At 42.5% G+C, this 23585-nt stretch overlaps 1 protein-coding gene across 1 annotated transcript in view; it reads right to left on the bottom strand.

Moving 5' to 3' along the window:
- Positions 1–773: 773 nt before the first annotated feature.
- The window catches only part of LOC105468125 (aldehyde oxidase 1), an 87917-nt gene continuing 65105 nt past the window's right edge, over positions 774–23585 (bottom strand). The window contains exons 26-35 of the mRNA XM_011718136.2: positions 21538–21765; positions 15476–15571; positions 13183–13311; positions 12422–12496; positions 10834–10886; positions 9536–9650; positions 5504–5569; positions 3467–3655; positions 2526–2693; positions 774–1639 (exon numbers count right to left, since the gene is read on the bottom strand). Of these exons, the coding sequence (XP_011716438.2) occupies positions 1589–1639; positions 2526–2693; positions 3467–3655; positions 5504–5569; positions 9536–9650; positions 10834–10886; positions 12422–12496; positions 13183–13311; positions 15476–15571; positions 21538–21765 (1170 nt within the window). The 3' untranslated portion in view covers positions 774–1588. The remainder of the gene's footprint in view (positions 1640–2525; positions 2694–3466; positions 3656–5503; positions 5570–9535; positions 9651–10833; positions 10887–12421; positions 12497–13182; positions 13312–15475; positions 15572–21537; positions 21766–23585) is intronic.

The following is a 23585-nucleotide window of genomic DNA, read 5'->3' as shown; positions in this document are numbered from 1 at the left end:
ATCAAATGTACAATTCAGTGGTTTTTAGTATATTCACATGTTGTAAAATTATCACCACTCATTCTAGAACATTTTTCTCACCCCAAGAAGGAACCCCATGCCCATTAGCAGTCTGTGGTCCTAGAAGCCTCTGGCGGCCATTAATCTACTTTGTGTCTTTGTGAATTTGCCTGTTCTGGACATTTTGTGTAGATGGAATCACATAATATGCGGCCTTTTGTGCCTGGCTTCTTTCATTTAGACAATGTTTTCAAAGTTTATCCATGTAGCCACATGTAATAGTGCTTTATTTCTTTATATGGCCAAATAAAACTCTCTTGTGTGGATATACCACATTTTATTAGTTGATGGAAATCTGAGTTTTTTCCACTTCTGGGACACTATGAATAATGCTATGAACAGTTATGTATACATTTTTTGTGTGAATATATATTTTAAATTCTCTTGGGTATATACCTAAGATTATGGTAATTCTATGTTTAACTTCTATGTTAACTATGTTTAACTCCTTGAGGAAATGCTGAACTGTTTTCCACAGTATCTACACCATTCTACACTGCCCCCTGCAATGGGTAAGTGTTCCCATTTTTCCCTATCCTAGCCAATACTTACTGCTGTCCATCATTTTGATTACAACCATCCCAGTGCATATAAAATGGTGGCTCATTGTGGTTTTGATTTGCATTTCCTTAATGACTAATGAATTTGAGCATATTTTTATATGTTTACTAGCCATTTATATATCTTTTTTGGAGAGATGTCTACTCAAATCCTTTGCCCATTAAAAAATTTTATTGATACATAATATTTATGCATGTGATATTTTGTTACATACATAGAATGTTAAATGATCAAGTAAGAGTAGTTAGGGTAAAAACTAAAAATAGAACTACCATACCATCCAGCAATTCTTTTGCTTATTTTTAAATTACTTGCCTTTTATTGAGTTGTAAGAGCTCTTCATATCTCTGGTTATAAGACCTTTATCAAATATATGATTCACAAATATTTTATGCTATTCTGTGGGTTTCCTTTCAATTTCTTGATAGTAACCTTTAAAGCTTTTCGGTTTTCATGAAAACTTTGGTGAAAGTTTGCTCTTTTTCCTTTGGTCCCACTTAGATACAGTGTCTATATTCATTCTGACAAGAGGAAGGTGACAGCAGAAAGGGACAAATGAAAAAATGACAACTTCACAGTTCATATTAGTAAATGAAATTATTTAGAAAATTGCCTTTCACTGTATGGTATAATTTCTGTTGGTGGATACAAGCCAAGTATGAGTCATATGCAAGTCATCGTCTATTCCATTTAGCTGGATGGATCAAAGAGACAGAGTAGTGGCAAATATCACCCTAGAGGAAACCAATTAGTGTTTATAACATTGCAAATGATTTATAGATTGCTTAAGCATATCTATCAAATCTAAATGGAATACTTTAAATCAGCTCCATAGAAAAGCAACACTGTGGGATGATTTCTGAACTGTGGAAACTGTGTCTTTCAGATCATGTCTTCCAGCACAGAGATAGGACAGATTGCCATCTGGGAAGAGGCACTCCATTTTCTCCAGAAGTTTGCATTTGATTCAGATGGGTACATTCCAAGGAACACAGGACCCAGGCTCATCTCTCGGAATCTAGAATAAAAACAAATTTGGTTGTTCAAACCTGGGAAATGTTTGTGACTTAGGTGAAAAATAGCAGAACATAAAGTAGGTTAAACACCAGCAGAGGGCAACCAGGGCCCTGACAGGTCAGGGAACAGCAGCCTGCGAGGTGCGGAGGAAGCCAGGGGAGGACTGGGGAACTCCTGGGGTTATCATCTCACGCTTGAAGACCACCCAGTGAAAAGTGGGGTGGGTCTCTGTTTCTCCAGAGTAGAAGAAGCAACGTGTGGGGGGCTTAGGGAAAACCATGAAGGATACCACAAAGAGCCAGTGTAAGTGGAGGATGGGGGTCTTTCCCCTCAGTCTAAGTCAGGGTGGTAACTGTGAACAGCATGACTTTCTCCCACAATTAAAAACACTGTCCCTGAAAATATCCAAGGAGGGTAGAGATGTCTGCTCAGCATGGGCGCTGTTGCCAGAGGGGAGAGGTTCCTGCTAGCATACTTTCCTGGTGCCCTTTTGGGGTTGGGGTGGAGGCAGACTGTCAGAGGGGCCTATACTCCTGGCCTGGGTGTCCTAGGTTCAGGGCACAGTTCCTGAACTTCTGTTCCTGACCAAGATGTCCTAGGAAGGGAGCAAAACAGGAGAGGAACATAAAACTAATAGGAATGAACCTTCTTTTGTCCAACACTATAGAGTGGAGCCACGGAGGACCAGGCTGATGAAAAAATGCAACCCGAGGGGTACAAATTCAAGGACCCCTCTGCACGTCTGCTCAAATGCCCCCATGTTTCCCATCACCTTTTCTGGCAAGAAAAGCCACAGCAGTGGGTTCACAAAACCTTACCACAAGAACAGAGGCCAAAAATTCAGAATTTTATGATCACTATTTTTTTTTCTACTATGCAGAACATACCATTTTTGTGAACTTGTCTTCACAGGCCATCCTAATCTTCTCCGGGGTCAGTGGACTATTAAGGCTCAAGGGTCCGTGCAGGCCTCTCTCCCGTCGTGCTGCACTCACTGCATCATGGATAGCGAAAAACACGGAACACCCCAGGAACACCCCCGACTCTCCCAGACCCTTGAAGGGAAGCATGCCAGCTAGATTATACCTCTCTCTCACTCTGCATATATGTGCATATTTAGGCATATGTGCATATATAAAAATATTACATACTACATATGTAAATTTTTTGTTTGTTTGTTTTTTGAGACAGAGTCTGGCTCTGTTGCCCAAGCATGACACTGGAGTGCAGTGACGCGATCTCGGCTCACTGCAACCTCTGCCTCCCAGGTTTGAGCCATTCTCCTTCCTCAGTCTCTGAGTAGCTGGGATTATAGACATGCACCACCACACCTGGCTATTTTTTTGTATTTTTAGCAGAGATGGGGTTTCACCAGGTTGGCCAGGCTGGTCTCGAACTCTTGAACTCGGGTGATCTGCCCGCCTTGGTCTCCCAAAGTGCTGGGATTACAGGCATGAGCCACTGCACCTGGCCTATGTAATGTTTTTGTTTCAAAAAGTAATTTAATCTTTTGATCCAGTATTCCCATTCTTAGAATTCTAGCCTAATGAAATGACTTACATACAGAAGATGATTATTAGGCATGAAGATGATTATTGCAAGGTAAAAAATTAGATAGAACCTGATGGCAATAGTTGATGTTAAGTTCTAAGATTTGGAATACTAAAAATTTTTATCATGATGTTAGATTAGAATTAAAATGTTTAATAAGAATTTTTCTTCTGCAATCCTGGTAAAAATCCCAAACAGTCAAGAGACGAATGTAGCCCTCCTGTCACCCAACAGGTATCATATAAACATGCATATTTACCCGTAAAGCGCCACTTACCTTAGACGAATAAAGAGTATTTGAGTTTTCAGAGGGAGGCAACAAAGAAATGTGAAACTCTGTGGGTGTGTCACAGATGGCAGGGATTTTATATTGGTCTGGACCACGAGTGTGCAGAACGCCCTGGGGAGAATAATTCAGTTCTTCTATTGTATAAAGTCCCATGCCTTGAATAAATGCACCTTCAATCTGAGGCAAGAACAAAAAAAGAATTTCCACATATGAGAAAACACAGTCAACAGTAAGTAGCATTTCAACTTCACGTTGTTTGTTTGAATTTTAAAATTGTAGTTTAAGAGCGTTTTCAGGGTGTCTTGGAGCATGTTGCTGAAAGTTTACCTAAAAGCCATTTTAAACATCTTGTGCAGCATTAAGTTAAAAGAAGTTCAAAGTCAGCTGGGCACGGTGGCTCACACCTGTAATCCCAGCACTTTGGGAAGCTGAGGCGGGCAGATCACCTGCGGCCGGGAGTTTGAGACCAGCCTGACTAACGCAGAGAAACCCCGTCTCTACTAAAAACACAAAACAAATTAGCTGGGTGTGGTGGTTCATGCCTATAATTCCAGCTACTTGGGAGGCTGAGGCAGGAGAATTGCTTGAACCTGGGAGGCGGAGGTTGTGGTGAGCCAAGATCACACCATTGTATTCCAGCCTGGGCAACAAAAGCAAAACTTCGTCTCAAATAATAATAATAATAAATAAAAATAATTAAAAAAAAAAGAAGTTCAAAGTCAAAGGACTTGGGTTCTGATCTTGGTTTGGCCATTGAAATGAGTGCTCGGGAAGAGTCTTCACAGAGCCTGGAGCCTAAGCACCCTCTTTTTTTTGCCCATGAGGCAGACAAACCCCCTTGACTGATGTGTCCAGAGACCCCAGAGTGCTACAGTCCCATTGTCTCATCCCACCTCCTTGCCCACAAGGTGGCTAGCCTCACATCTCTGGACTCTGATTTTAGATCAATCTTCCAAAAACTCCAGTCCATCCCCACTAAGTGAAGTCTTGTCTCTAAAAGCCCTCCACCCACCCCTGGCAGTCCCCAGCCCTCTTCTGCTCTCCAACTCCCTCCTCATGGCCCACCCTCCCACACAGGCCTTCCCCATAGTCATCTGCCCTGGCCTGATCAGCAGCCATGAACAGGCATGCTAAATTCCCTGTTTCTGTAGGGTGACTTCCTCCACTGTTCTTTCACCCCAAATGTCGTTTCTCATTCTTTCCTTGACAACTTGGTCCACACCCACTTCCTCCCTAAGCCTCCTTTGACTTCTCCACACCAGAGATTCTTCCCATTCGCCAATAACACAATGTCATGATGGTGGGGGCGGGGAGTGGAGGGGGAGGGGACACTAGATGGTGCCCTAAATCAGAGGTAATGAGCTGAATTGCCTCCAGGTTGGATATACGTAAAGCCAGTATGTGAAGATTCCAGGTGGGTCCTGGAGAGTGTGGGTCTCATTGGAGAGTGTGGGACTCTAGAGGTGCAGCCCACCGACTTTTCGCTCGTGGAAATGCAGATGCAGTGTGGGCAAATTTTCTGTTTTCAGGAGAAACTAGATGTTTATGACTTTCCAATCTTTTCAACTATTTCAAATTTAAATTTGAAAATGTCTGTGGGTAGAATCCAGCACTACAGGCTGCCTATCAATAGCTACTGCTCTAATGACTTGAGACTTGTGATTCCAGCAAACTTCAAACTCCTCGAAGCTGAAGCCCATTGTGTGGCTAAGGCTCAGCACTGGGCACTAACTCTACGTATGTCCCAGAAGTTTGGAGCTCATCGGTCACCTCTAGGCTTGGTCTTGCCTCATTCAAGCTCCCTAGTCACAGATTGTATGTTTCTTCAAAAGCTACGGAAAACACTTTATTTCCTTCCCCCTTTTAAACAGTAAGACATTTGAGCTTTGCAGCTGGTCTGAATAGAGTTGACTAAAGGGGTAGAAAAATAAGATGATGAATAAGCCTGATGGAATGCTCCCCTGCAGACCCCACTGCACTTTTGGCTTTTACAAATAGAAAGTGAGACATATCAGTTACACATACCTGGCCTATGTCAATGGCTGGATTTATACTGCAGCCAACATCCATGACAATGTCTGTTCTGATGTTCTAGTAAGAAAAAAAAAGTTAAAATGTTTATTTTAATGAGGATAACTTAGGGAGAAGAAGCTGAGGAACACTTCCTGCCAGGCTGACTTTGGTATAAAGCCTTTCTTGGAGCCATGTCATTTCAAAAGAAGTAACAAAGATTTTCTTATATGACAAAGTTTGTTCTGTAAAACTTTCAAAATTATACAAATACTCTTAGCCAGCTGAAGCACTGTCTTTTTTTCTTGGAAATAATAGGAGAAAAAAATATTGACTTGATTTTGATTCAAGCTGGATGATGCAACAGATTGAGAAATATATGACACAACAAAAGAAAACATCTATGGCCCTCACGATCCTAGTTGCAAAGCTTAATGGCTAACATGCAACCCAACAGCCAGATACAACTGGCTGAGGAATGTTTACTGAACCACAGAGTTCAGGGTGCATCCACAAAAAAGTCTTTGAATTGTCATCTGAAAATCTCCCATTTTCATTTTTGGAGCAGAGAAGAGAATAAAGTTGACACTACAACTTGCTCCTGATAACCTACAAATGAGGAGAAGCACAGCAGGCCCAGCCAGAGTGTTAGTAACACCACTGCTTTCCAGCAAGTCCATACATTTTTAAAAAAATGTGATGTAATGTTCTCTGCCATGACTAACAGATTGTACTTATAATTACTAATTGAACAAAATAAATGCAAGAGTTTCCTTATTTGATCTAGGACTTTCATCTAACATTTGAAAACTAGATAATGATTGGAATGTTTGACAATAATAAAACTTCAGGAACTCACATCTCTTATTTAAAGACACAGTAAAATGTAAAATCCTCTTTGACATCAGTCAGCAAGACTGGTCTTTCAGGAGATAAGTGGCCTCAGCTGGAGGTGAGAGGAGGAGCTCTAAAGTCTTCAGTGTTAGTGAAGTTTCTGCTTTCAAAGCTGTGGGCTTAGGTTGGTGGGGCTGGCTCATGCCTGTAATCCCAGCACTTTGGGAGGTCAAGTGGGGGCAGATCACTTTAGGACAAGAGTTCGAGACCAGCCTGGCCAACATGGTGAAACACCATCTCTACTAAAAATACAAAAATTAGCCAGGGGTGCTGGCACATGCCTGTAGTCCCAGCTACTCAGGAGGCTGAGGCACGAGAATCACTTGAACTCAGGAGGCAGAGGCTGCAGTGAACTGAGATGGTGCCACTGCATTCCAGCCTGGGCAACAGAGCAAGACTCCACCTCAAAACAGAAAAAAACAACCCACAAAGCTGTAGGCTTAGCACTGTCAGTCGTGTCTTTTGCTAGGGCTGGAGATAGTGGATCTAGCTTGTGGTAGGCTGCCTCAAAGATGGCTCTGGATAACCCTCACCTACTGGTATTCACATCCATATGTAGTCTCCTCCTCTACTCTACCAGGCCAGCCTGTGTGACAAATAGGCTATGGCAGAGGTGACAGTAGTCACTCTGAGTTAGGTTATAAAGCTGGGCTTCTGTCTCAGGTACTCTCTCGCTTGCTCACGCTCTCTTTTTCTCTTGGGCTGGTCTCTCTGGAGGAAGCCAGTTGTCATGTCCTGAGGACACTCAGGCAGCCTACAGACAGCTGTCCACATGACAAAGAATGGAGGCATCTGGCCAACAGCCAGTGAGGAGCCGAGGCCTCCTGTCAACAATGCTATGATGGAGGGAGGTGGAATAGGATTCTCCTGTCCCCACTGAGCCTTGAGATGACTGTTGCACCCCAGCCACAGCTTGACTGAAGCCTCAGGCAGAATCACCCAGACGAGCCACTCCCGGAGGCCTGCCCCTCAGAAGTGGTGTGAGCTAATGAGCATCCACTGTTTTCAGCACTAAGTTTGGGGGTAATTTGCTGTAGAAGAACAGATAACTGATATTTAGATGTAAGTTCAAAGTGAGGAAAACTTTGCTGGAATAAGGGCAATTCTATCAACAGGAGGATGGCTGAGAAACAGGCCTTTGGGAAAGGCCCCTGGTAGAATGTCACATTCTAGCCCTTTGCCTAGCAGTGACACCAACCTGAGCTGAGATTTAGCTTTTATGAAGGCATCTGATGAGACTATATGGCACATCCCCTAAGATCATTCAAATAAGTTATAGGAACTTGCCTTAAAATTTCATACTAGGCTAATTATTACCTTGTTCTTGGATCTTAACAAGGACAAGGCATATATAGGAATATAAGAAAATCCACATGACTAAGTTTTTACCAACTTTTGCTTTGAGGGAGAAGGATTTAGAAATTAGTTATATGGGCAGGGCTCAGTGGATCACACCTATAATCTCAGCACTTTGGGAGGCAAAGGTGGGCGGATCACTTGAAGGCCAGGAGTTTGAGACCAGCCTGGGCAACATGGTCAAACCACGTCTCTACCAAAAATACAAAAAGTAGCTGGGTGTGGTGGCGCAGCCTGTAATCCCAGCTACTTGGGAGGTTGAGGCACGAGAATCATTTAAACCCAGGAGGCAGATATTGCAGTAAGCCAAGATCAAGCCACTGCACTCTAGCCTGGGTGAGAGAGTGAAATTCTGTCTCAAAAACAAACAAACAAACAGAAATCAGTTCTATGCAAGAACCCGCTCCCTAGTAGTGTTGGGCTGCTACTCTAACACAAAACCATACTCAGAGTGACCACTGTTTTGCCCTAGTCCAAGGTTACCCTATAGAGATAATGGCTGAGTTAGAACCAGACAGGTCAGATACTTGAAAAGACAGGTTCAATAAAGGTGACCATAGTTTCAGAGATTAGGTTGACTATAGTTTTAAAAAATACATGCAGCCAGGTACGGTGGCTCATGCCTGTAATCCCAGCACTTTGAGAGGCTGAGGCGGGCAGATCATGAGGTCAGGAGATCCGAGACCACGGGTGAAACCCCGTCTCTACTAAAAATACAAAAAAAAATTAGCCAGGTATGGTGGCGGGCGCCTGTAGTCCCAGCTACTTGGAAGGCTGAGGCAGGAGAATGGCGTGAACCCAGGAGGCAGAGCTTGCAGTGAGCTGAGATCGCGCCACTGCACTTGAGCCTGGGTGACAGAGCAAGACTCTGTCTCAAAAAAAAAAAAAAAAAAAAAAAAACATGCTGGGGACTTACTAAATGAAAACTTAAATCTGATCATAATCCAAGAATGCAGGCATAGAGGATATTTGTAAATATCAAGAACTAGAGCTTGTTTCAAGGTACATTTTGGAAGAGATTATCACTAAACTGGTAGCTTGGTCACATGACAGTTGTTAGGGTATCACAGTCCCATTTAATGGATCAATGATCTTTCATTATTAATGACTGTGACCAGTAAGTGGCTTCTTTTACTCCCAAAGGCTCTGCTACAAGAGGAGAAATTCTATGAGTCTTTAAAGCAAGAGAGAGAGAAAGAGGGAGTATGTGTGTGTGTGCACGTGCACGTGCGTGTGCATATCTCGTCAGAGCATCCCTTGAAAGCATAAGGATGCTCTGAAACTATCTAAAAAGCAAGACCAAGCCGGCTCTGTGGCACAATGGATAGCACATTGGACTTTTAAAAGGCAAGACCTAGCTGAGAAAAAGACATTAAAAAGTGGCCACTACCGGCCCTGGGCTGGCTTGGTGCTTGTTAGCAGATTACAGATGTCTATGAAATCCTTCAAGAATGATATATTTTGGCATTTCTCATAAGAAGTCAGAATTGCTGGTTGTGCCAACAGTTTACGTGAAAGCCCCCTTTAGAGCATGTTTCTTTCTTCAAGTAGTTTTTTTCCTGACTCCATTTAAAAGGGCCAGGGAAATAAAGACAGGTCACCAGTTGTTTTCCATGGCAGCAACCAGACCACCAAGGCAATTGTGGGGATTCTATTTTTTTCTGGTAATCCAGGGGAATCAGCCTTAGGCCAAATGCACAGTGCTGCCACTCACTCAGCTCTCCTCAGATAGATGGCATCTGTGGAATTTAGGTGCATCCTAAGTGCAACTTGAAGACCTTTCCAACTGGTACTGACCTTATGATCCCCCGTCAGGCAGTCTATTTCAACCTCGGAACAGGCAGCTCCATAAACGAAGTATTCGAAGGGATGGCCTTCGCCTTTCTCCCAGTTTATGTCTGACTCATAACCTCTGGAGGAAACAGAATTCTTGAGTGTTGTTAAGTGATCAAGTCCCCTAATTGCAGACCATGATGACTGAACAGACTCATGAGGAGTTATGTAAACCACAGGAATATACCTGTACAATGATATGCCAGCACCAAATGTATGTGATAAATGCGTTGAATAAATAAATATTTAGTTTTTTTCTTTTAAAACTTGCTTTGTCTGATAAAAATATCTAACTACTCCTGACTGGTGCCTCCTTACTCCTGGAGGTTAGTTCTTACTTCATGAATGTCCATCTTACTGCTTTTGGCTAATATTGGATCATCTGATTTGGGGAACTCAACCTTCATTTTACACCAAACGCTATTTCAAAGGTGCGTGCTTCCTGCTTTGTTTATCTTTCTGGCTCCAGAATTTGCCCCTCTGTATGAAGGATCAGGTCCTATGGTTCCCATTCTTTATCTCTACTCCGGTCTCCCACCATCAAGCTCCATGGCCTGCTCTGTTCCTAACTAATCTTTAAGAACATCAAACAAATATTAATGGTAAAATAGAAGCATGAGTCAGCAGCTTCCAGAACTCTCTACCCTCTCTCCTCTGCTGCCCTGCAACCTGGAGATGGCCATTAAAAATGCTTCCAATGCCTGTTCCTGACAGGGAGTCAGTGCCCAGGACTCCCACACCAATGGCAAAGTGATCAAACCAGGTAAGGCTCTACATCACTCTGCTGTCAGACAGCTTTCACTCTCCATTAAAATAATTTAATAAACTGTTTTCCAGATTCAGTGAGTTCCTGTTGTCTCACATCTTAATGTAACATGGTTATGGTCCAATTTCTTTTTTGCCAGTACTGAAGGTGTAAAATGGTACCCCTTTTATGGGTTTAATTTGCATTTCCCCACCTTTGTTTCTTAAGAGGTAGATTGTGTTTTCAACAAAAAGTCAACCACTGCTGAGTATTCCAAGTGCTAACCCCAGGGAGCCTTAAAATACCACCCACTATGATTAGAATCATCAGTTCAGCTGAATTTTGTGTGCCTATTTTCCCTAACAGGAGTCTTTCTGGATACCAGCAATTAAATGTTCTTTATAACCATGGGTAAATAGAAGGTACAAAGTCAACGTTTGCCAAAATTGCAAGGGAACTGAAACTCTTCCTCACGATACCACTGTCATTCTCCATAGCGATTGGAGAGAGTATTTACCTGAAGTATCCAACAGCTGAAAGGCTAATGCTTTCATCAAAAGCAGTCTGTGCCTGTGAAGGAAGAGCATAGCATGCTGCAACAAGGATGCCCAAAGAAAGAATCACTGAATACTTCAATTTTAATTTTACCCTGTCTGCTAAATAAAACTATCAGCAATAGTAACTAGGAAGGACCCAGATTAATCCATTCATTTTGGCATTCTCCATTTCTACAGGCGTTTGTGGTTCACACCTTGTAGCTGTTTGTTCAGCACCTATGATGGTAATAAATGCCTGCTGTGGTATGCTACAGGCTGGACTAAAGTCATCAACATATGTTCCACTTAGGAAGAAATTCACTCGGTTATCTGTAGTAGATTTCCAATTCACATGGGACGTTTTAGAAAACAATGGTTGGTTGGCTGCTTAATTTTAATATCAGGTTCCTGCCAGTCTATAGAGTAAGGGTTCATTTTATAATCCATATTTATGGGAACTATCAATCCTTTCTGGGCACATTTGTTTCAGGTGAGGGGAATAATTTTGCTAAATTGTACCATTTACACCAAAAGGTCTCCTGACTCTGCAGTGCAGAGTTGACTGCTATGCAGAAAAATCAGGGTTAGGTCCAAGTCCCTAAGTCTAAGAAGGAAGGTCAGAAGCGCATCAATCATTAGAGAAGAAAGTGGGCCGCATGGCTGCATTTCATGGTGGTGGAGAACTACTCCCCACGCTGCACCTCTCTCCAGCTTTCTCCAGTCATACTGACTCAGCCTTTCTGGGCTCAGGTAGCATGGGGCAGAGGACAGAAACAAATATACCCGGGAAGTATAGACAGATCCCATAAATATGAGTTATAAAATGAGTCCTTACTCCACGGAATAGCAGAAACCATTTCTAAGTGGGATCCTCAAATGTTATTTCCCCCAGACCTGTATTCATAAGGTTGCGAAAACTGACATTCTAGAATAGCCAGCGTGACACACGCTCCCAGTTTTTATGGATATTTGTTCCACAACATCTGGTAGTTGATAACCTATTACTTCGAAAAGTTTGTTAGTTGACTTTAGAATGTTAGTTGACTTAGAACTTTTCCAACTAGATTGTAAGCAGATCAAAGGAAGCAGTTGAATATTTCCGTTCCATTGAGTACCTATTACTGGATGAACATACACCCACTGGCTTGGTTTCCTATTTCTAAATGAGTGCTTATATGATTTTTACTTTTACAGAATGGTTCTACTATTGTTTTTCTCTTTTAGGAACAGTAGAACCCAAAGAAGAAAAAACAGATGTACAGTTATTATCCAGACAATCCCTAGGTTCCATAGGATGAAACATTAATTAATTCTGGATTAAAATAGGAGTTCTGGCAGAAGAACTATCTTTTTCTCTAACAGAAAATTTTCCCAGATGCAAGAGTTCCTCCACCACATTGTGATAGGATTTCCACATGCTAAGAGCCAAAGGCCTTTTATTTATCATTATGCAATGGTGGTACCTTTGCAAATGCCTTTTCTACAGATTTCAATTAATGCATATTGCTCTTGCTCTCCTCCCACTCCTTTTTCTTCTAAAATAAAATACAGAGAACCACTGATTCTCACCCAGTCTTTCCAAGTTCCTTTAGGATTCTTGCTGATGATGGGTTCGAGGCGTTTTAGAAGAGTTTGACAGGCATCCTAGAGATTATTTTTAAATTAAAATTATGATCCTAATTTCATGCAAACACCAAATTCAAAACAACATAATATGTACCATTCCATAGGCTTATCTAAGAGGGAACATGGAAAAATAAGACACCAACCCTGTATGAAGGTGATATCAAAGGTTTCATACAAGTGTGTGCACACGTGTGTGTGTGTATGTGAATGAACTGGCCTTGTAAGCCATGCTAAAAAGTCAGGACTTAATAAAAAAAAAAAAAACCTCTTGGAAAACCACGAACCATTGCTTTCGGACATGGCATGGCCACATTTATTTTGTGAGAAAATTCACTCCGGCAGCAGAAAGCTAGAGCAAAAGGTGATGAAGTTGTGGTGGAGAGACAGAAGTCCTGCATCGGCCCTGGGGAGAGGTGGGAGTCTGTCACAACATGATACTAACATAATATGGAAACAGAAAGACAAAGACACTTTTGAGTAGACTTGAAAGGACTTGCTGATTAGAAAAATGTCAGGAGTGAGGGAGAAAAAGAGGTGGCATTCCCAGCACAGGAGAACCACTGGGTGCTGTACCACTGACTGAGGCCAAGATGGGGGAAGGAGATAGGAGTTGGATTAACTCTCAGCATCTTTGGAGCTCCACCCACCCACGTATTTGGCCCTGAGGGAGTTAGTGATTTGGACGCCACTGCAGCGACTGTTACCTTTACTGCCAACCCGTTGAGATCTGCCACCACAGAACCTCCAGAGACATTTGCATTAGGGACGGTTTCTGTGCTTGTTCCACGCAGGTGGACATTCGAAATTGGCATTCCTAATTCACGGCTGACCACCTGGATTTTAAGAGAGAGTTTCTTTTAAAACACTGATTAGTCACAGACCTGTACACATGCCTATGTGGTAACACATGTGTGATGCCCTCATACTCATGACAGGGGCAAGGGAGCAGAATCACAAATTCCTCCAGCCACAAAAAGTTTCTTGTTTCTAAAACTCCTATAGCTAGTCTGGACCCCAAATTCTGAACACACTTTCCTTTTCTTTGACTTTCTGGTGATAGTGTCAGAAAGAGGAGGTGAGGCCCCAAGCCAAGGCGGGAAGAAATGCTTCATTCTTGTTTCTATAATCATGCTATTGACACCTTTGAGGCTTCTCCTATGACCACACTCTGCAAAATTCTAGCAGAACCTTATCAATGATAGGAGATATCTATCTCTTATCCACATTTCTGTAGTTGCCCCAGGAAAAGAGTGCTTCTTATGAGAAAGGACAATGACCTTGGAAAAGCAGCCGCATGAACATGTGGGTCACAGGAGATGGCGCCAGTGCCACGTGCGAACACAAGGACTTAACTGGCTGCTTTATTCTTTTTTTTTAGCGCTAGAGAGCAAAATCATATTGCTAACTTTAGTTGATCCCAAACTCGACTCTCTCCTGCTAGCAGCGTGGCTTGAAAGTGCTTGCCCACAGCTTCTACAAGGACTCAGGCACACGGAACCCTTCCATGAGGTCTGGCTCTCAGATCCTCCACACACAGCGCATAGGCTTAGAATATCAAAGTCTCTGGTGATCCAATAAGGAAAACACCCTCCACTGGGGAAAGTCAATTCTCAAGTGACTAAGAGAAAATGTGTATTCAACATCTTTATACTTAGAAAAATGTAAATGAAAGCAATAATGAGATACTTTCATTCACTTATCAAATTATAGATTTTCAACAATCCATCACATTCACTGTTGGTTAGGGGTATCATGAGAGGGATACTTTCTGGAAAACAATTTGATAATATGTGTCAAACAATTTAAAATAGTCACACCTGTGACCCAGTTATTCTACTCCCAGAAATCTATTTTAAGAAACAATCAATGATTTGATCACAGGTTAATGTACAAAAATCTTCACTGAAGTATTCGAACAACTGGGGATGGTTAAATGAACCATATATTTATCCACATACAGCCATGAAAATTCATGATTGTAAAGATGGCTTAATGACAGGAAAAAGGGTTCACACTATATAAAGTGGGTGGAAAAACAGAATACAAAATTATATAAAAGCATGTTGGTGACTTTTTGTGAAAGAAAAAAAGACAAGATGTAAAGACCCCCAAATAATGAGTATTCTGTGTGGTGAAACTGTGTAGGGTCTTTGTTTTTAAAAATTTTCTGCTGCTTCCAAATGTTTTATAATCTATAATATTACTATTATGATTAACAAAAGAGAAATGGTAGCTTAAAATTAACCTAAAATAAGACAGCCAAAAGCAAACAGATAAAGTTTGGTTGTAAATATCAAAGGTGATTTATATTAGCAATTGTTTGGAGCCCATAATACGTAAAGGGCAAGAAGTAATCCAAATTCATCAGAATTTACACATTATCTTATTGCCCAAGAAAAATTCAAAAAGGACAACTCAACTGTCACTATATCCAAAGGAAAGCAGCAAATAAGTATATAACTTTCTTTAGCAATAAAACAACTCGAGACTCTTCTGCCACATTCTTTTAGGGGTTTGGTTGCAAAATTGGTTTGTTTACCTAGTTTCTGCTAATTGTTTAACAGCATAAACTGTCAAAGCTCAAATCTCCTATCTTTTATTTTTATTTGTTTTTACTTTTTGAGACAGAGTCTTGCTGTGCCACCCAGGCTGGAGTACAGTGGTGCAGTTGGCTCATTGCAGCTTCGACCTCCCAGGCTCAAGCAATCCTCCCACCTCAGCCTCCCAAGTAGGTGGGAAAACAGGCTCATGCCACCATGACCTGCTAATTTAATTTTTTTTTTTTTGGTAGAGATGGAATCTCCCTTTGTTCCCTGGGCTGGTCTCGAACTCCTTCACTTAAGCAATCCTCTTGCCCCAGTCTCCTGAAATGCTCGAGCCACCCCACCCAGCTTCCTATCCTGTATTTTGTAACAGAAAATATTCATTCATAGTTTTTCTCTCATGAGCAGATCTATAAGCACACACCCAACTCAATCTAGTTATTTGCATTCTTACCTGAATCATTTTAGTGTGGACCCCCTGCCCCATTTCAATTCCACCGTGAGTGACCAGCACAGAGCCGTCAAGATAAATGTGAACCAAGGCAGCAGCCTAAGCAGAAAAGATGAAAAGTATTTCTAAGGTCTTTTTGATATTATCACATATCATGTCAATTAAAACATTTTCCTTGGAAATATTTCCCTCCAAGAATCCCCCACCCCCCAGGGTGAAGCAACATTTTAGGTTTCTTTTTGGGGTGGGGGAAATGGGGGCAGGGACTCTGTTTTAAAATGCAAAGTAATATATAGACAGGTAGAGGGAGAGGGTGAATAATTGTGTGCACGCATATTATCATAGTTGTAGTAGGCATGCCACAGAAAAATGAAAACGGAAATTCATTTTGTTATAATCCCATGAAAGATGAGATAGATAGACATTAAAATTTTTTTGCTGCAAAATGACTAAGCTCACCCTAAATCATCTTGGCACCGAACTACAGAGCTTTGGAGTTAGACAAGAACTTGGAAGTAATCTTATCTAACTGTATAGCTCCACACAAGGATCCAGAAGGAAAAAGACTGCTAACAGCATTAAAGGCTCTTATAATCAGAAACATCCAGTCTCTAAGCTAAACATGTTTTATAATTAACAAGAATGTGCCTTCTTGCAGATCTGCCTGTGCTAAACTAGAATATGGGGATATCCCAGAAAATCACAGCAGAAAACAAGGATGGCTTCTTCCCTTTGGGTCTCCAGTGTAAGAGCAACATCAGCAGCATATGGTCCTAGGGCAGGTGTCTCTCAGTGGTTCCACTGTGGTCCAGGAAAGCCTGCAAGGCAACCTTTACAGCTCTTCAGCAGGGATGTGCTGACCGTATGGGTGTGGTCTGGGTCTTAACATCTAAGTTTCGAAGCAGAGTGACATAATAATCTAGGATTTGTAATGTCAAGGTCTTCAGAAAATTCTGGTAACAAGCTAATGTCAACTTAATAAACCAAAAATTTTCCTAAGCCTTAATTGCTCACTTAGATTATTTGTAAGCAGCCCTGGTCACAAGTGAAAGTTGATGGAGCTGCATGTTAATCAACAGATAAACCCAAGAAAAAGACAGCATTTCCAGATCAATTATCTGCCCATCAGAAGGGCCTTCCAAGCTGCCTGGGAACTGTGGACCACACTTGGAGAACCGTCTCTTTATTTTTATCCAAAGGTTCACGTTACCCCTGTGAATGACAACCAGAAAGCTCTATCATTCCAAATAAGGCAAGTTTGATGGTGAAAATGCACTCCATTTATTTGGTCAGCAGTATTGGGCAAATGGGGACATCAGGATACTCTTTCTCTGAGGACAAAGGCACATATATCCACAGTCCAAAGGAGAACCTTAGACTCTTGAAGAAGGCATATCAGCCATGAAAATGACACCCAAGGACCTTGGGAAGATGCAGCAGAGTGTTTTTTTACAGTTTATTAACTCATGACTCCTGGAAACACCATCTTTTGCTCCTGGACATTCATCCTCAAAATAGTAAAGATAAGGAATAGTTTTCCTCTACAGAAAGCCCAGGACTGGCTGCCTGGGGGCCATGCATCAGATGTCAGGTGATGCCAGCTGCAACAAGAGCTCCTGGGCCCCATTCCATGGCACTTCCTTGTGCTTTGCCAGAATATGAGCCCCCTGAAAGGAAGGATCACGTCCTAAGGAATCTCTCGGAATGCAACATAGGAACACACATGCGGTAGGTGGTCAGTAAATGTTTGGTAAGTAAATTTGCAGTAGCATAGCCATACAATCTGTTTCTTAATCTTATAGACTCCATATTTGGCCTCCTTGGCTCTGCAAAGTGTGCATGTAATTCGTAGTTGCACTTGGCCCATGTGATTGAACTACAATTATAGTGGATTGTACTTTTCCTACATTGTGTGACCCTGCTGGTGATAGCATTCAGCCTGTATGTCCAAGACAGCATGTCTATCAGAGATCACCCAGTAATTTGTTCCATGTGGTGCTGCAGTCTCCTTGGGCCATTTAAAATGTCAGATTTGGTTTAGTTAAATGGCACCACTGTACAGCTCATTGTTAGTGCCACAAAATATAATTCTGCAAAGCTTCATCTATAAAATAGGCACAACTGGAAAGCTGGAGCAGATGGTTCTCCAATATAAGTAGAGGACCTAGTCAGGGAAATTTAAACCTTCAAACAACTACTACTGGTATCGATGAGAAGTTAGCTTCAAACCCACAGATTCCCCAAATGTTTCAGCCATTCAGACATTTGAGTTCCTACTCTGTGCCAAGTGCCATAGTAAGGCATTGGACACAGAGGTTGGTTAGGTCCTGTCTGTGCCATTCAGTGTTCACAGTGCAGGAAGTAAGTACACTGATATTGCAGGTTCAGCTCCAAACCATAGCAATACAGCAAATCACACAATTTTTGTTGTTTCCCAGTGCGTATAAGTGATGTTTATGCTACACTGTACTCTATTAAGTGTACAATAGCATTATGTCTAAAAAGATTGTACATACTTTAGTTTTAAAATGCTTTGTTAAAAAATGCTAACAGGCCAGGCACGGTGGCTCATGCCTGTAATCCCAGCACTTTGAGAGGCTGAGGCAGGCAGATCATGAGGTCAGGAGATCAAGACCATCCTGGCTAACATGATGAAACCCTGTCTCTACTAAAAATACAAAAAACTAGCCGGGCGTGGTGGCAGGTGCCTGTAGTCCCAGCTACTCGGGAGGCTGAGGCTGGAGAATGGCATGAACCCGGGAGGCAGAGCTTGCAGTGAGCCGAGATCGCGTCACTGCATGCCAGCCTGGGAGACAGAGTGAGACTCCATTTCAAAAAATAAATAAATAAATAAATAAATAAATAAATAAATAAATAAATAAAAATAAAATAAAATAAAATAAAATAAGATGCTAACAATCATCTGAGCCTTCAGAGAGTCAGAATCTTTTTGCTGGTGGAGGGTCTTGTCTCAATGTTGATGGCTGCTGACTAACCAGGGTGGTGGTTGCTGAAGATTGAGGTAGTTGTAACAATTTCTCTTCTTTTCCTTTCTCTTTTCTTTTCTTTTCTTTTTTGGAGATAGGGGCTCACTCTGTCACCCAGACTGGAGTGCAGTGCCTTCCTTAATAAGCTTAATCATTTCTAGCTTTTGATTTCAAGTGAGACTTGTGACTCTTTTTTTCACTTGAATACTTAGAGGCCATTGCAGGGTTATTAAATGACCTAATTTCAATATCATTGTGTCTCAGGGAATAGGGAGGCCTGAGGAGAGGGAGAGAAATGGGGGAAGGGCCAGTTGGTGGAGCAGTCAGAACACACAAAACATTTATTAAGTTTGCTGTCTTATGTGGATGTGGTTCATGGTGCTCCAAAACAATTACAATAGTAAAATCAAAGATAACTGATCACAGATCACCATAATTATGAAAAAGGTTGAAAAACTGTAAGAATTACCAAAACATGACAGAGAGACAAACATTGAGCACATACTGTTGGAAAAATGGCACCAATGGTTGCCACAAACTTTCAATTTGTAAAAAATGCAGCATCTAGGAAGTGCAATAAAGCAGAGTGCAATAAAACAAGGTATGCCTGCATAACACAGGTGGGGCACATTTGACCCCCTCAGTTGCTGGGCAGGGACGGCCTCTGCTCAGGGAGGCACTGTGGGACGATGAAGGCGGTGCTGAAGTTGAATCTGCCATTTACTGGCTGGATGTCCTCGGGCAAGAGAGAGAATCCCTATGGGCTTCAGTTTCCGCTTCTATGAAATAGAGATTCATACCTACCTAATAGAGATGAGACAGGGAATAATCAAGTGGAGATTACAAATTCCCCAGCCCAGGTCCTTCCATGGAGAAAACACTCAAATATCATGTCTAGTTTCCTCCTCTATTTATTTTGTTTTAGAATAGAGTCTTTTAGCATGTGCCTTCCAAGGAGTTTGGTCTCAAATTCCTTGATTCAGCCCTAAGTAAATATTTTCAGCACAGAAGCTGGTCAGTTTCCCAGTTGGCCTTCAAGGATGAAGTTGTACTGTTGGCTGTTGTTGCCTAGTTTGTCCTCAGCTGAGCTGAATCCCACTTCAGTTCCTACCAAAAGGTGTTTTGGGGAGACCACGTGGTGCAACTAGAAAGCCCAGCTTTCAGAGCCACTCAGACCTGAGTTCTAGCCCCAGCCCTACCTCTACCAGCTGCAGGACCTTGAGCCAGTTATTTAAACCCTCTAAGCCAAGATTTTTTTTTTTAATCCCTAAAATGAGGATACAAATCTTCTAGGTTGTCCCAAGGTTAAATGAAATACCTAAAAGTACTTATAACATTATAGCACTCAATAATTATCACTATGATTTTTTTTTTCTTTCTTGGAGAGATGGGGCCTCACTATGCTCAGGCTGGTTTCAAACTTCTGGCCTTAAGCAGTCCTCCTGTCTCGGCCTCCCAAAGTGTTGGGATTACAAGCGTGAGCCACTGCACCTGGCCATATTTTTTAAATCTACTTTTTGAGAAAATTCTGATGAGGAAAATGGGGAAGACCTGGTCTATGGTAGAGGCCAGATGTAAAGTAATGGCAGCCATCAAATAGAGGCAGTGTGCCATGTTTACCCATGGCCAAACATGAGAGGATTTCCAGAGGCTCTGTGAACAATGGGGACTGTTTTCCCTGATGATCCTGACAGGTCTGCTCAAGGACAAATGGCCCCGACTGACCTCATTGGTAGCTGCCAGCTCATCAGTTTACCCAAAAATTCTATACCAAGACTCAATGCTCATAAACCCTTTTCTCAATGGTAGTTTTTTCTCTCTTCTTTTGTAATAACCTCATTTTTGCTTTTATTTCTCAACCACAGTATCTTGACTGTCTCCAACATCTGAGTAAATTGCATGCAGACGACTACATGACTCTGTGTTATTTTTGCCATCACAAACAGGCAAGGAATGAGAAGGCTTAATAAGATCATCATTTGTTGTAATACTTCTCTGACCTACCACCTGCCTACGATCAAAGCTGCATGCAAATGTTCTAAGGCTCACACCAAAGCTCAACTAGGACAGTTAGGTAAATGGATGGATATGGGATGGGGAAAGGACTTTCCTACCCACTTTTCCTGGCCTCTTCTGATCCCTTAACACACAACATCCACACTAACGCCCTTCTCAAAGCTCCCCTCCCCTGCCATTTATTCCTATTTTGTGATCACTCAACACAGCTGCATGCCTTCTTTGTGGCTCCAACCAAGGAGTGAATTCTGCAAAGAGGAGTGACAATTGTGAGGGTCCTGCCAGTTTACCTATATATATATGTATGGATGTGTGTATGTAAGAAAATAGATAATAGGGGTTCCCCACTGCCATACCATGAGCTAGAATGCTGCAGTCCTTCACCAGCCGTTAGGGGTTTTATTCATTCTTGAGAAAGAATGAAGTCAAGAATGAAGAGATAGAAACATCAAGTGGGATTCAGCAACCAAGCAAGGGGATTTCTTTAATCAATGAAAGAAATTAAACTTCAAGAGCAGATTCCCAGTCCTCCCTTTCACAGTTTTAAAAGCTACAAGGGGAATAAACTTCAAAAATTCTATTTAAAAAGTGATTTATTTTTCCAAATTTAATTTATTCCAACCCACCCACAAGGAGTGGACCACCCAAAACCTTGCAGCTCCTCATTCCTATTTCATGGTCCAGCGACACAGAATTGTGGACACTGGAAGAGGAGTCTTGGAGGTCATCAGTCCCACCCTCCTGCTTTCCACATGAGCAGTCTGAGCCCAGAACAAATGGACTCAGCTGCCATTTGACAACTCCTGTTGCCAGGGCCAGGAGTAAACCTCAGTCTCCCAATTTCCAGCAAGAATGTTTTTCACCAACCATGGGCATGTGAGCAGAGGAGCTCTGGTCTCCCCTGGAGTAAAGCTAGCTTAATTACTTTGACTTTGGTGGCTTTTGTGAAATTTAACAACTGGGCATTGCAACCATATGGCTAATACGACTAAAGGAGAAACACCTCTTGCTTTGTCAGAGCTGCTTCCGGGCATCATCCTCATGTGTGTTTGAAGAACTGACCTGACCAGCAGCGCGTGAGCCAAGGCCAACAGGATACTTCAGGGGGACCATGGCCAGTCCTTTCTTCTTCCAGTAATTCTCCGCGTTGAATTTTTCCACAGCCGCTTTCCTCAAGGAGTAGGAAGACACGGCCATACATTCTCTCCAACACTGGATCAGGTTCTTGGCATTGATCTCTTGTTTGTAGGGTGTTTGATCAATTTCCTTGTACATGTTTATCATTCGCACCTATGAAAGAAAAGGAGATTAAAGCAGGGAGGGGAAACCCATCAGACATAGGCTCATCCATTCACCATCCTCCTGGTCAAATTCTGCTCATCCTATAAGGTCCAAGCCGAGTTCTATTTAGTCCTTGTGGAAGCCTTTCCTAATGCACAACATTGTCCTCTTCCTCTACTCAGAGCTTCTATCAAACATGCTAGCATTTACTTATGTGCTTTCTATGCTACTCTTGTACAACTTTAAAGGATGGAACCCTTCCCTTATGTTGCAATATAACTCGACCACAGTCCGTGTACACTGTAGACTCTTAATTCTAGTTGCATTTGGAATATCTGCTGAAAGATCATCTAGGCCACATAATTTGGATTACTCCCATGCTATGTTGAAAGATAAGACTACTCACCTCCAAAACAGGCAAACATGAAAGTTTGTTTAAATATGACCAATATCTAGGATGAAGAACAAATTAAAAGATTCTATCCTAGGATGTCTGAAGCACTGAGTAGAATTCTTCCTGTATTCCCAGAATTGGCGATTAAGACCCTCAGCTAATAATAAAAGGTGCCAAGTATGTCACATTCTCAGCTGAGAAAACTCTTAGCACTTGTGGCCAACCCCTTCCCTAAGCTGACAGAGCCATCACAGACACACTCTCCCCACCCTCCTAAGCAAATTCTCAGATCATTGTAAGAGAAAGACTGGAAATTAATGAGCTGTCCCACTTGGGGAAAAGTGGTGTTTTTAAGAGGTTGTTTCCTGCTCTAACTTCCCTGGGGATGAAGGGAGGTCTTCCTGTAATTCTCCTCCATAGTGCTACCAAATGTGGCAGGAAACAGTCTAGTGGGATGGCCAGGAAGGGAGGAGCAAGGCCTCCCACACATTCGAGAGAAGCAAAGAAGGTGGCTACTATTGGGTGAAAGATGGTAGATGAATTGGGACATGGGGCCTTCTAAAGACTGCTGCTGGGGCATGGGCAGAGAGGTCACCAGTGGAATGCTGTGCCAGCCACCCCCTGACAGTCCAAGGACTGCCAATTTTTGGAAGAGCTGGTAGAAATGGAGCCATAGACAATGTATTTGAAAAGTGACTACATCTGACCAAAGAGAGGACTGTGAGCTTGCTGGGAGAAGTCACAGAGGGAGAAACTGGCTGTTTTCCCTGGTCCTTCTCCTCTTCCTCCTCGCATCAGCATCACAGCAGAAGGCACAGGGGAGGAGAAGGGGCTGACAGAGAGCTCACCCCATCTCCCCACACTAATTCCACTCCAGGATCTGGGAAGAGGAGCCAGGCAGGTGAAAGTCCTTGTCGATAAACGAAGTTGGGGCTGAGACTGAAAGAATCGAAAGGAGAACCTGGATCATCATGGCAGACAGGAGGCAGGACTAGATTGCAGTTCTGGACAGAGCAGCTTGTGGAAGTTCGCCTTATGAATTTTAGCTCCAGATCAACTGCAAGAACAAAGCAGTAATCCCGAGAGGACCCACAAACCCTCTGAAGGAAGTGGACTACTTCTGCAGGACATGGGAGATACCCCAAATACTGTGAGTGCCCTAGCTGTGGAAGAGGGAAAGGGAGATTCTCCTCTCCCGAACATACACCTCCACTGGAGAAGCTGAAGGTCTGTTTGCAGGAGAAGATTCTGACTTTACCTGGAGCTGAGCCAATTTAGAGAGCTGAGCAAAATGCAGATAGAGGAAGCAGCAGAAAGGCCCTAGGAGCTTGCTGTGTCCCCTAGCAGGCCATTCCTGCCTAACAACACAGGGATCCATCAGGGGGTGGGGGTGACCAGAGGAGCAAGGGTTGAAACTCCACAGGGAGAAAGAAAT

This window comes from Macaca nemestrina, chromosome 11 (genome assembly GCF_043159975.1).
Source record: "Macaca nemestrina isolate mMacNem1 chromosome 11, mMacNem.hap1, whole genome shotgun sequence".
NCBI lineage: Eukaryota > Metazoa > Chordata > Mammalia > Primates > Cercopithecidae > Macaca > Macaca nemestrina.
The sequence above is the reverse complement of the archived record's forward strand: the minus strand, read 5'-3'. Positions and strand labels throughout refer to the sequence as shown.